The 12188-nt window shown below is 54.3% G+C and overlaps 1 protein-coding gene across 1 annotated transcript in view; it reads right to left on the bottom strand.

Moving 5' to 3' along the window:
• Positions 1-3465: 3465 nt before the first annotated feature.
• Bmp8a (bone morphogenetic protein 8a) overlaps positions 3466-12188 on the bottom strand; it is a 30260-nt gene continuing 21537 nt past the window's right edge. The window contains exons 4-7 of the mRNA XM_075945834.1: positions 10941-11135; positions 10506-10585; positions 10011-10121; positions 3466-7517 (exon numbers count right to left, since the gene is read on the bottom strand). Coding sequence (XP_075801949.1) covers positions 7368-7517; positions 10011-10121; positions 10506-10585; positions 10941-11135 — 536 coding nt within the window. The 3' untranslated portion in view covers positions 3466-7367. The remainder of the gene's footprint in view (positions 7518-10010; positions 10122-10505; positions 10586-10940; positions 11136-12188) is intronic.

Raw genomic sequence — 12188 nt, forward strand, 5'->3', positions numbered from 1 at the left:
CCCCAGGATGAACTGGTCTCTATGTGAGTCTTCGAGCTAACCGCTCTATACCTTCTTGCTCCTGGCCGTTGTCGGCCTGTGGTCTTCAGTGACTCCTACACAGACCCCCTTAAACTTCTCAGATCAACGTCATTGAGTTCTCCACACTTTCTGTTTTGGCAGACACTACCACCTAGCTTGCTGGTCAAAGTCTTGGGCCTCATTCTTGGCATTCATCAGGGCCCAGCTGGATCCCTCCCTCCTTCCCAGCACACAGCTCTCCTAGGTATCTTTCTGTCTCCAAGATGGCCTGTGCCTCCTGCTAGTTTGGTCAGAGTTATCTTTCTGTTGTTGCTTAGACAGGTTCCTACTACGTAGCCCTGAGTAGACTGGAACTTAACACATAGCCCAGGCTGGCCATGAATTTGCCATCTGCGTCTGCTTCCCAAGTCCTGGGAGTACAGGCAAGTGCTATCATACTCAGACAGATCATTTTCTCACTCAATTTTTAACTAAAAAAAAAAAAGTATTCACAGCTAGGCCTTTAATCACAACACTCAGAAGGCAGAAGCAGGTGCACCTCTGAGTTTGGGGCCAACCTGGTCCAGAGAGTGAGTTCCAAGATAGTCAGAGCTACACAGAGAAACTCTGTTTCGAAAAACCAAAAGGTAAAAATATATTTACTTGCAATTATTGTGTGTGCCATGTGTGACAGCCATGTCAACAACTGCGGCCTTGTTCCTTTCCTGCTGCCTTTATTTGGGTGCCAGGGGCAGAATTCAGGTCCCCGCACCCAGCAAGTGCTTTCGCCTCTGAGCCGTCTTGCCCAACCTCTACATTTTAAATTGCCCTCGTTTTTGTTTTTGAGGCAATCTCATGTAGCCCTGGCTGCCTTCGAACTCGCTATCCACTGAGAATGGTCTTGTGCAGCTGATTTCCCAGCTTCCCAGGGTGGAGAAGGATGTGTGGTGTCTTCCTGGACAGCGACTCCCACCGAACCGGAAGCTCCCCATTTCGGCAGGCCAGCTGGCTAGCAAGCTCTCGGAGCTGCCCATCTCTGCCCCCGCCCTCAGTGCTGAGGTTACAGGCTTGTGTCCGAGTTTACAGGGATCCCAACTCCACTCCCCATGTGACGGTAGCACTTTACCCCAGGCTCTCTACGGCCACCAGGGAATGAGTCTCCCCCATGGCTGGGGCCTACCTCCACCGGAGTCCCATGACCGCGTAGCTCGTATTTGCTGAATAAATGAGAAGAGAAAGCAGTGTTAAAAGATCAAAACAACTTTCCTTTGCCTGCTTCACCGGTGAGGAAAGAACCAGGTGCCCCATCTGTGAGGCCAACGCATCCCAGAGCTGGGGTCAGCCTGCAGAGGGCTGCCGATGGTCTGCGCATGTGCTTTAAGGGCTGGGAGCAGGGTGCAGGAAGCACGCTTGTTCCTCACAAGCCTCTCAGAGGTCAGCTAGGCCCAATCACCAGTGGTTTCCAGTTCTTCCTGACTTGTGCAAAGCAGACCGTCTGGGTGGTGAGCTCGGGTGTTTGGGGAGGTCCAAAGGCCCCACTGTCTTGAAGTAGGTTGAGTTAGGTCACCCTGCCCCTGTCCTGGCTGGAAGCCTTGAGCATAGTCTGGAGAAAGCTCTCTGTGGTCAGGTTCTGGGTGCGGGTGGAGTCCCCGAGCCTTTCGGCCTCTCATGCTTTCCTTCTCCTTGACCCCTGACTTCTCAGCTCTGCCTGCCAAGGCCCAGAGGCTAAGAAGCCGAAGCAGGTGGTCACTGCGGCCTGGAGTGAGCACAGGCGAGGAGGCTGTGCTCACTGCTCTCTGAGTTTGGCTCTGTGATTTCGGGGTGGAAGAGGTAGCCTTGTGAGCGCTGGTGCTGGGGGTATCCTAGGAAGCAAGCCGGTGTGGGCCTGACCCCTTCAGCTTCCTCTGGAACAGTTCCTCTGAAGCACAGCCTGGCCTGTCATGCTCTGGGCACTTTCTCAGGTGTAGCTGGGGCCTGGGAACCAGTACAAGTGTCTCCCTCCTTACTATGAGCAGTTGTGCCCAGCCACTGGGTCGCCCAGGCTTGGAGTGCCACAACCTGTCTTGGCCATCTGTGACTTCCAGTTGGTACCCAAATGTAGGAGCTGCGGGCTGCGTTTCTGCCACCTGGCTCTTGGCCACCTGGCTAGCTTATGCCCCGACACACAAACTGTATTCATTTAAACACTGCCTGGCCCATTTCTATTAATGTGTGTAGCACCCCAATGTGCGCTTACCGGGAAGATTCTAGCCTACGTCCATCCTGGGTGTCTGCTCCAGAGAGCAGAGCTAAGGCGTATGAGCTCACTTCCTCTTCCTCCCAGCATTCTGTTCTGTTTACTCCACCCACCTAAAGGCTGGCCTATCAAATGGGCCAAGGCAGTTTCTTTATTAGCCAATGACCTTCCTCCATCGCCCAAAGGTGGCAGCAAGGATAGACCTAACCTTGCTGCTGTTCCTCTGAGGCTGAGACCTTGGGGAAACATCCACACATGCTCAGTGCAGGAAGGGTTGCGATCAAACTGGGCAGAAATGCTTCTCTGCTCTGCTGGTACCAGGCAGGGACCAGGTTGGCCAGGCCTGTTTCTGTTCTCACACGCACTGGTACCATGTCTAACGGCTGTCTGTGGTCAGTCTCACAACGTGGCCTCTCCTCATTCACCCGCTGATGCCAAGCCAGAATTTTTCTCCCATGGGGCAGCCAGGTTCCATTTGGAACTGGCCAAACATACACAAGCCAAATTTGTTCTCACGCCACCTCTCCCAAGTCCTGCCTTGGAATGGCAGCCACAGTAGGCTGGCCTCACTTTCTACACTTGGTTTTGACTTGTCGTGCCCCTATGGCATCTCTCTTGTAGAGGCTGAGCCCCACCAGTCACCAGGAAGCCTCACCCAGACTAGCTGCCACCTGCTCCAGTGTCTGTTTTGAAATCAAGAACCTGTGGGTGGCGCTATTGCTCTCAGAATGGCTTCTCATCTGGGGTCACAGTGAGGATAAACCTGGAGGGGAGGAGAAGCCTGCTGCCCTAGCCTTGGTGGCTCCAGACCAGTTGCCTGTTGACAGGCTGGGCTTTCCCGCATGGGGTTGACTTGGGCCATGGTCATTGACTTTAGAGCCCAGCAGGACCTGACTCCTATTTTTGTTTGTTTGTTTTTTGTTTTGGGGTTTTTGAGACAGGGTTTCTCTGTTTAGCCTTGGCTGTCCTGGAACTCCCTCTGTAAACCAGCCTGGCCTCCAACTCACAGAGATCCGCCTGCCTCTGCCTCCCCAGTGCTGGGATTAAAGACGTGCACCACTACCGCCCCAGCTGTGGGCCGACCTCGAGATCACGTCCAGTGAGCCCAGGGCATCTGCTGCCTGCCGAGGAGCCAGTCCTGAAGGGAGGAAGCAGGGATCAAGGCATAGACAGCTGTTCAGATTTGTTTTAAAAAATATTTAATATCATAAAATTTCAAAGCGCACCCTGTATTGGATAAGCCAGTTCACCAGCAGTGTAGAGTGCCCCTCTGACTTTGTAGGTTACCCACAAGTGCCGTGCAAACACGTGTGTGCACACAGAAGAGACTGGGGGATTATTAACCCTGGTTATGCAGATGGTGCAATTATAGAATTTGTAGTCTATCCTTTAAGTTTTAAATTTAAAATTAATTTAAAAAATATCCCCAGAGACCCCAGTGCTACAGCTTGGTCTGTCCCACAGGTGGTCATAGCACAGGGCCACCCCTCACTCTGAGATGTTTTGGCGTAAGCATAATTTTGTTGTCAATACAGCAACAGCAGGGGGACATTCTGGGGGAAGATAGCATTGCTAGGAAGGCTGGCTTGGACCACACAGCCAAGTCCATTTTAAACAAGATACTATCAGCCAGGCGGTGGGGGCGCACACCTTTAACCCCAGCACTAGGGAGCAGAGGCAGGCAGATCTCTGTGAGTTTCAGGCCAGCCTGGGCTACAGAGTGAGTTCCAGAATAGTCAGGGATACACAGAGAAACCCTGTCTCAAAAAACCGAGAGAGAGGGAGGGGGAGGGAGAGAGCAGGAGGGAAATGGGAGGAAGGCAGGAGGTAGAAATTTTGAATGGTATTATTAAAAAAAATAAAAAAGCTGAGAAAAAAAAACAGAGAGAGAGGGAGAAGGGGAGAGAGAGAGAGAGAGAGAGAGAGAGAGAGAGAGAGAGAGAGAGAGAGAGAGAGTATCTACACACACCTCTACAGGTGGCAGGTGCTGCGGGCCCTGTGGGCACATCTGAGCCTTGGGTGAGGGGGCTCACAGGGCAGGTCTACCCCAGCACCCAGTGGGCTCGTGTTAGCACTGAGGGCTAGACAGGGCAGAGTACAGGGACACCAGAGCCAGGACTTGATGGTACTTGTGTTCTGCTCCATGCTCCATTCCAAACCCGTGCCCCCGGCCTCTCTTCCTGTAAACAGTAGGGAGTTTCTCCACAATGCATCTCCTACTTTCCTGCAGTTAGACGCGGGAAAAGCACTGTACCCAGCTGGCATCCAGATGTGCTGGGCTGCAGCCATGAAGATGTCATGAGGGTGTCTGTCCCCCACAGTCAGTCCTGCCTTTATATCCTGTGGTGTTTTCTCATTGCCCTTAGGGGCCTCCAGTGAAGGTCATTTTTGCTTCTGATGTTTACCTTGGGTGGTCAGAGGGCACCGTTAAGCCACATGGTCTTTGTGGTAACGCTGACACTCCAGGTGCTATGTTTATGTACATATTTATCTATCTTCTCTAAGACTTTCCACTCCGTGTCACCCATGACTGCCAGATGTCCGAGCACTGGAGGCTGTGACTCCCAGGCCTTTGCTTTGCTGTGGGAGGAAGTCACGGTGTCCCCGTGCCCCTGCTCAGCCTTGTGTCAGTACAGAGGCTGCATTTCCCACTCCTTTCACATACGCAGGTGCCCTGACCACGCCAGGCTAGATGCTGGCTCTGACGAGAGCAACACTGATGCCTCTGCTTCCTGCTTTGGTTCTGGGGATTCTCGTCGGTTAAGATTGAGAGGATGGCCACGGAGGTAGAGAGGTCCTCTGGCAGGAAATGAAAAAACATGGCTCCAATTTAGATCTGGGATGTCCCCAACAGCCTGTGGACTTGAGGCTTAGTCCAGGCTCAGGAGCTGGTGGCAGCTAGGGCTGAGGAGGTTTTTCTGGTCATGGGGCTGTGTCATTGAAGGAGAGTCTGGGGCTCAATCTACTCTTTCCTTTCTTCAGCTTCCTGTCCTCCCTGAGATGAGTGGTTTTGTCCCGTCTTGCTCTCTGCCACAATTGGTTGCCTCACCACCAGCCAAAAGTGGTGGGACAAGCTAACCACAGACCTCTGAAGCTATGAGTCAAGAGAAAACTTTTCCTGCCTCCAATTGATTGTCTCCGGCGTTTTGTTACAATAACAGAAAGCCAGCTTTGTGTTACAGATGGGAGATTTAAGCTTGGGTAAGGAGGGTCATTTGTCCAGACATTAAGAAGTCAGTGTCCTGATGTTCAGGTGGAGGCCTTGTGCAATCCCAGCCAGCCTTTCTTTGAAGCCCAAAGCTCTTTTGTTCTTTTCTAAAGATTTATTTACTTTTATGTGTACGAGTGTTTTGCCTGCATGTATGTCTGTACACCACATGCATGCAGAGTTACTGGAAGCCAGAAGAGGGCATTGGGTCCTCTGGAACTGGAGTTATAGATAGTTGTGAGCTGCCGTGTGGGTGCCGGGAATCAAACCCTGGCCCTCTGGGAGAGCCGCCAGTGCTCCTAACTCCTGAACCATCTCTCCAGCCCCAGAAGCCTGAAGCTCTCGGTGAACTCACCATCTTGCGGATATCCTGGGCCCATTCTTTGTATACATGGAGGGGTCCCCTCCTCCGACCTCACACAGGAAACCCTCCCAGGCCCAAGGGGAAAGGCTGTCGGCCTGCACCATGGCCCCAGTCTCACTCCCGCCAGCCTCACTCTGGTGAGTCCTAGCCTCCCTGAGGCCCATTCAGGGGTGCAGAGTGTGAACCCCAGAGAGTGCATCCCTGGGCACCTGGGTGGGCCCACCTCCGCTGGGTGTGTCTCTAGATGGGGATGGGCCCGGGACCTGCTCTTAATGACACAGTTTGGGCAGCTGGACTCTGTTCCCGCAGGTAAATTACAGGCTTAGCAAGTCAGAAATCAAATAAACGCTCCAGCTCCCAGCGGCTGCCCCAAGGAGAGCAGTGGTTTCTGAGCCTCCCCACCCAACTCGGCCTAATTACCACCTGCCATCCCCTGGGACAGGGGCCCTTTCTTTGACTCACAGGTCCCAGAAACAGGATGGGGCTGCTGGGCCCCCAGGGTGACGCCAACTTGGTGACCAACCTGTTCTTAGTTCCCAGACATAAGCAAACGTGGACACTCCTCCCCTTTGCCCCACGCCTGACTGGAGGGCCTAGGCGGAATGGGAATGGGTGGCTTTTCCTGGAGAAGAGGGAAGCCGAGACCTTTCCCTCGGAGTAGCTGGTGGCGGCATTCTGCGGCTCTGTGCTGAGGATATGGACTGTCCAGGTGCAGCTGAGCACTCGGATGGGGATCCCTGAGCAGGCCATCAGCTAGAAGAAGCAGTGGCCCCCACTGGTGCCAACCTGCACCGGTCACTTCAGGGTGTTCTTGCTTCTGTCTCAGCGTCCAGCGCCCAACTGGTCAGCATGGTAGCCGTGGTAGAGGGAACTGGAAGTTCCCAGGGTCCTTTGCTCCTAGGCAGAAGGGCAGGCCCAGGACACAGGTCATAAAATGTCCCTTTCACTGGTCCCAGCCAGATGGTTCTTTTGTCTTCTTTTTTTTGAGACAGGATCTCCCTGTGTGGCCTTGAACTCACAGAGATCTGTCTCTCTAGTGCTGGGGTTAATGGTGTGCACTACCACAGCTGCCTCTGACTAGTCTAACAAGTTAACTCCGCAGCGCAGGACAGCCATGCACTGATCTAAGTGGGCGTGTCTGTTATATCTAGACACGCCCCTCCACCCCCTGCCACGGTGAATGGTGCAGAGCCCAGACCAGCCAGTTTCACACTCCAGGGCCGCCTTAGACCATCCAGGATTGACCATTCTGGGCTGGGGATGGCCAAGGACCGGTCTTCCTCTCATGTGGGGGGGTCTTCAGTGCTGACCCCAGACCCCTCAGTCAGCACAGCTCTGGGATGCCAAGTGCACTCAGTCTGTGCTTGGGGGAGCGGAAGGGGGTGGGCAATAGGCCACAAACCCCAAGGAGGGGATAGAGGAGCTGGGAAAAGACCAAAATTTTAGCAGGAAGTGGCCAGGGGAAGTCAGGGCCTCCCCGTTGCCCCCGTCTGAGCTACGATAGCATAGGAGGGTTTCCTGCCTCTGGAAAGGGGCCCGACCAGCTGCGAAGCAGGGCCTCAGTGGCAGCCGCAGGCCTTGACCACCATGTTGCGGTGCTTGCGCAGGATGACGTTGTTGCTGCTGTCGTAGTAGAGCACAGAGGTGGCACTCAGCTTGGTGGGTGCGCAGCAGGCCTTGGGGACGACTTCTGGCTTCATCAGGTGTACCTGGCAAGGAGGGAGGGGATGCAGGCAAGGGCATGAACCTGGTGCCCTCCTCAACGACCTGCCCAGCAAAGCCCCGGCTCTCACTTGCTCCCTTTCCAGATGCTCTTAGCATCTTTGACCAGCCCAAGGTCATTCTCTACCTTTGGCTAGAGTAGCTCCCGGCTGTACCTTTGTTCCACCCTCTGACCTCAGAGCACAGTCCAGGCACGAGCTTAGAGGGCCTGACACACACTCTCGGCCCCCGGTCCACTGCCATATCAGCTCTGCCAGACACAGACGACTCTGCTGGTCCCTGGCACTGGGTGCCCATGGCTGTGTACCCGCTGAGGTGCCTCTTCCGGACCTTCACTGCCCCAGACTGCTCTGCGCGTTACTATATCCCCAACAGGTGTAGAGCCGTGTGTGCGTGCGTGTGTGTGTGTGTGTGTGTGTGTGTGAGAGAGAGAGAGAGAGCGCAGACTGAGAGAGAGAGAGAGAGCGAGAGAGAGAGAGAGAGAGAGAGAGAGAGAGAGAGAGAGAGAGCGCAAACTGAGTTAGAACGCATAAGCTCTTGAGCTCTGTCCCACTTGATGTGGCTCAGCCTCTGAACTTGTGAGACAAGACTGGCTTTGTAGGTGATGCACAGAGGCAGTGGGAACCCCACTGCCACTGGCCTTGAAAGCGGTGGTAATCCGCAAGCCCATTGCTGAAGCCGTTTTGCCTTCCTGAAAGTCTCAGTGAGTCATAATCTTTCAGCCTCTAAACATGCTTATCCCGGAGTTCAAACTGGAGTCCTCTCAAGGTTCCCACCAGAAGAGGAGACAAGAATCTAACACCTCCATGTGCGCGTGCACGTGTGTGTGTGTGTGTTCCGCCGCCCCGAGCTCCACAGGCTTTCCAGGTCCTGGGAGCAGGGTCTCCATAAAGCAATTTGATGAACACTCTCTTCCTATAGCCTCTGCACTGCAGCCGTGGAGGAGGACAGGTCTCCAGGGTGACATACAGCCAGACTGGCAGCTGGGGGTAGCTGTCGCCCACCTCTCCATCTACAAATGCATGGGGCAGAACTAGGAGATGTCTGCTGTGCGTATGAGTGTGTATGGAGGGGTGCTGAAATGGCTGAACTCCAGAGGGGGCTTTCCTGAACTGTGCCACTGGAGAGAAGAGGGTAGACACCATAAGGTACCTCCTCCTTCCCACACTGGCCACAGCCCTAGGCTTCATTGAGTGGTGATGGGGAGAACAGCCTTTCGCTCACACAGCATCTACAAACTGATTCACAGCACGGATGGGGCCATCTGTCCTGGAACTTGCTATGTAGATCTGACTGGCCTCGAACGCACAGAGATCCACCTGCCTCTACCTTCTGAGTACTGGGATTAAAGGTGTGCACCCCCACAGTGCCCGGCATGACTTTCTTCTTTCTATTGCTGCCCTGGATGGTCCTGATGCAGAAGCCCAAACCAGGCTCTCCCTATCATCAGTAAGCCACTTTACCCCAGAACACGTGGTTCTCCTCTCATTCACTGTTGCTTTGCTTACATTCTTACTACAGCCTCCCCAGGGGACAGAGACAGTCACATCTGCTGCCAGGCAGGTCATGAGCACTTGCTTACTTTGGCCAAGCCAGTGTCAACAGGGGAAACAGAGGCTAGAGCAAAGTGGGGAGGAAATGAGACCTGAGAGGCGAAGGTCCATCCATCATACCAGGGGACTAAAGGCTGAGTATCTCAGTGTCACCCTGGGCTGCTCCTCCCAGGACAGCAGTGGCCACGGTGAAAGGTCTTAGCATCAGCTCAGACAGCTCTTTGTAATTCATGATGCTCAGTCCAGGGCATCACTTGGCACAGCCTCTTGCTAGATAAACACAAAACCACGGGGCACCAGGATTCCAGGAAAAGCATTCTAGAATAAGGTCTAGACCCCAGAGTCAGTAAGCACCAACGCCTGTCAAATACAGGCTGCGGTGTGGCTCCTGCTAGAACCTGCTTCCATCGCTCACCCCCTGAAGGAGCAGTCAGGGAAAAAAATGGGGTCAAAACATAGAGGCAGAGGCAGGGCTCTGGGGGAGATCTCAGCTGGCTGTGTGCTTGCTTAGTGCAGGAAGCCCTGGACTTGATCCACATCACATGAATCAGGCATAATACTGCACACGTATAATCCCAGCACTCTGGACTGGAGGCAGGCAAGCAGAAGTTCAAAGTTATCCTTGGATATACACAGTGTCTGAATCCAGCCTGGGATATATGAGGGGGAAACACCAGGAATGAGCCAAGGCCCAGAAGAGCAGAGAGCCCAAGGGGAGGCCCACCTGAACAGGCATGATGAATAAGCATACATGCACACTAGAAAGGTCAGAGCCACCATGTCCACTGGGCACACTGAGGTCACACAGGCTGCCATGGAATGACACTCTGTAGCTAAGTCTGCAAAGAAAGCCCCCCTCCCTTGCTGACATTGTTCCCACTGCCTGATCCCACCCCCTGGGTCCCAGCTGGCCACTGTGGTACTGACCAACGACTGCAAGATCGCATGATTGGTGGCATTCATACAGGAATCCAGTGGGAAGGCGCACTCCCCCTCGCAGTAATAGGCTGAGTAGCCTTGGGGGGCGATGACCCAGTCCTGTGGGGGGAAAGGTGAGTCACATCAGCGTGTCCTTCCAAGACCACTGGCGCAATTCCTGTCACAGGGTGACCTGAGGCTGTGAACCCTTGTCCCCTCATCCCCTCAGCAGGCAGGGTGCGACCCCAGCTCTGTCCTCCAGGCCTCACCCTCCTCTGCTGTGTCCCCCACGACTGCCCCCACGCCTCCTGCAGCAGCTGTGGCAGGAAAAGCGCAAAGACCCTGCCCACCCAGCCTCAGTTTCCCCATTCTAGCGCTGACAGTTTACTGGGCAGAGGGCTCAGGTGGCCTCCGTTTTCACAGTTAAAGGCACAGTAGCTTCACCCCCTCCCTGGTGACACCAGGCTCTTGAGGTGGCTTTCAGAGAGGAGAAGCAGACATTACCAGCCAGCCGAGGTCCCGGAAGCTGACATAGAGCTCATGCCTACGGCAAACATCTCTGCCTCGGGAGCCATGGCCATCATCTGTAGGGACAAAACAGTACCAAGTCTATTCAGAGGTTCCACTCTACGTAGTTGCCATGGGTACTGCCAGTGTCGGGGTGGCATTAACAGGCACATTTACAAATGGAGGACAACAGGAAGCTAAACCATTGGAATCCCAAGTTCTACCTCTGGATCCCTGCTCATGACCCAGCTCAGCAGTGGCTCCTCGGTGGCTCCCATCACCACAGGGTGTGGCTGTGTTCACACCTCGGCACACATGGCTTCTGATTTCTCTGCACACTTCCCACCCTCCCTGCCTGGCACACCAGTTAGATTCATTGGCAGACCACCGCTTTCTGAAGGGGCCTCAGATGACGCTCAATCCCACCCTCACCAAAGATCCCTGGGAGTCTGTTGGGATGGGGAAGCTCGTTCGTTTTCTTTGGCTGCCTCTTCTTCAGAGGCCTCACTGCCCGAGGGGCCCGCACAGGACTCGGGCTGGCTCTGAAGAAGGTGACCATGAAAGGCTGTCTGGAGCGTGGTGCCTGTTGTCCCAGCAGACCTGTCAGGCCAGGATCCATGCTGTGCCCTGGGAGATGGAGACAGAGATGAGAAAGAGAGAGAGAGAGAGAGAGAGAGAGAGAGAGAGAGAGAGAGAGAGACTGACTTGTGGATGGTGGTGTGGCATCTATGAACCTATTTTCTTATCTGAAGTCCAACCCAAGCACTTGGGCCAGCAGGTATGAGGTGGCAGGGACAAGGACCTCAGCGGCCACAGACATAACCTGACATAGATGGGAACATTTGGCAGGTGTCAAGGGTTCCGCCCATTAGTTTCCTCAGGCGGTTGTCACTGTACCCCAAGTCACAGTCGCTCAGAGATGAGCAGAGTCCTCTGCTGGTGATACTCAGGACCTGGACTCCCTTGGTCCGGTGATCTAACACCCGGTCCCATCTTCATCCTGCACTTTCTGGGCACGAGAACGTGGGGTTCATGACCCACCAGCTCATGGCTGCCTCCGCAAGGACATTGCTAGGGCTTATCCTCCCAGCCCGGCACGCTTGATCATCCAAGGGCAGGACAGTCACTGCCCTGATGCCCACTGATGCCCACGACCCTGATCCCAGACTAAGCAGGGCCAGAGGTCAGAACAATCACAAAGTCCTGGGTCCAGTTCACATCAGGCTCAATCCAGTGCTGGTGTTGTGTTCATCAGGCCAGCCGACGGCTTCAAAGAAAGGGGGGGATTGAGGGAGCCAGACCGGAGCTTGTCCATGGGAAGAGTGGAGCCTATGGGGGGGTTCCCCTGAGCTACTAAGGACTGCAGATGCCTCCACAGTACAGTCAACCCAGGAGAGCAAAGCCTCCAGCACCGCTCAGACTTTGTTGGGGGCCCCGTCCTTTCTAACTGCAGAAGTAACATATTAAGCTGGCATGGCGGCAATCTCCTGCAAACCTGACATTGGGGCGGAGGATACCGGAGGATGAGGACGTCAAGGTCATTCTATTCTATATATTGAGTTGGGGGTCAGTCAAGTAAAAGCCTGTTTCCAAAAGCAAACAAGGTTCCGCATGGTAGCGCATGTATTTGATTCCAGCACTCAGGAGGCAGAAGCAGGCAGATAGCTATGAATTTGAGGT

The sequence above is a fragment of the Microtus pennsylvanicus genome, chromosome 13, assembly GCF_037038515.1.
Source record: "Microtus pennsylvanicus isolate mMicPen1 chromosome 13, mMicPen1.hap1, whole genome shotgun sequence".
NCBI lineage: Eukaryota > Metazoa > Chordata > Mammalia > Rodentia > Cricetidae > Microtus > Microtus pennsylvanicus.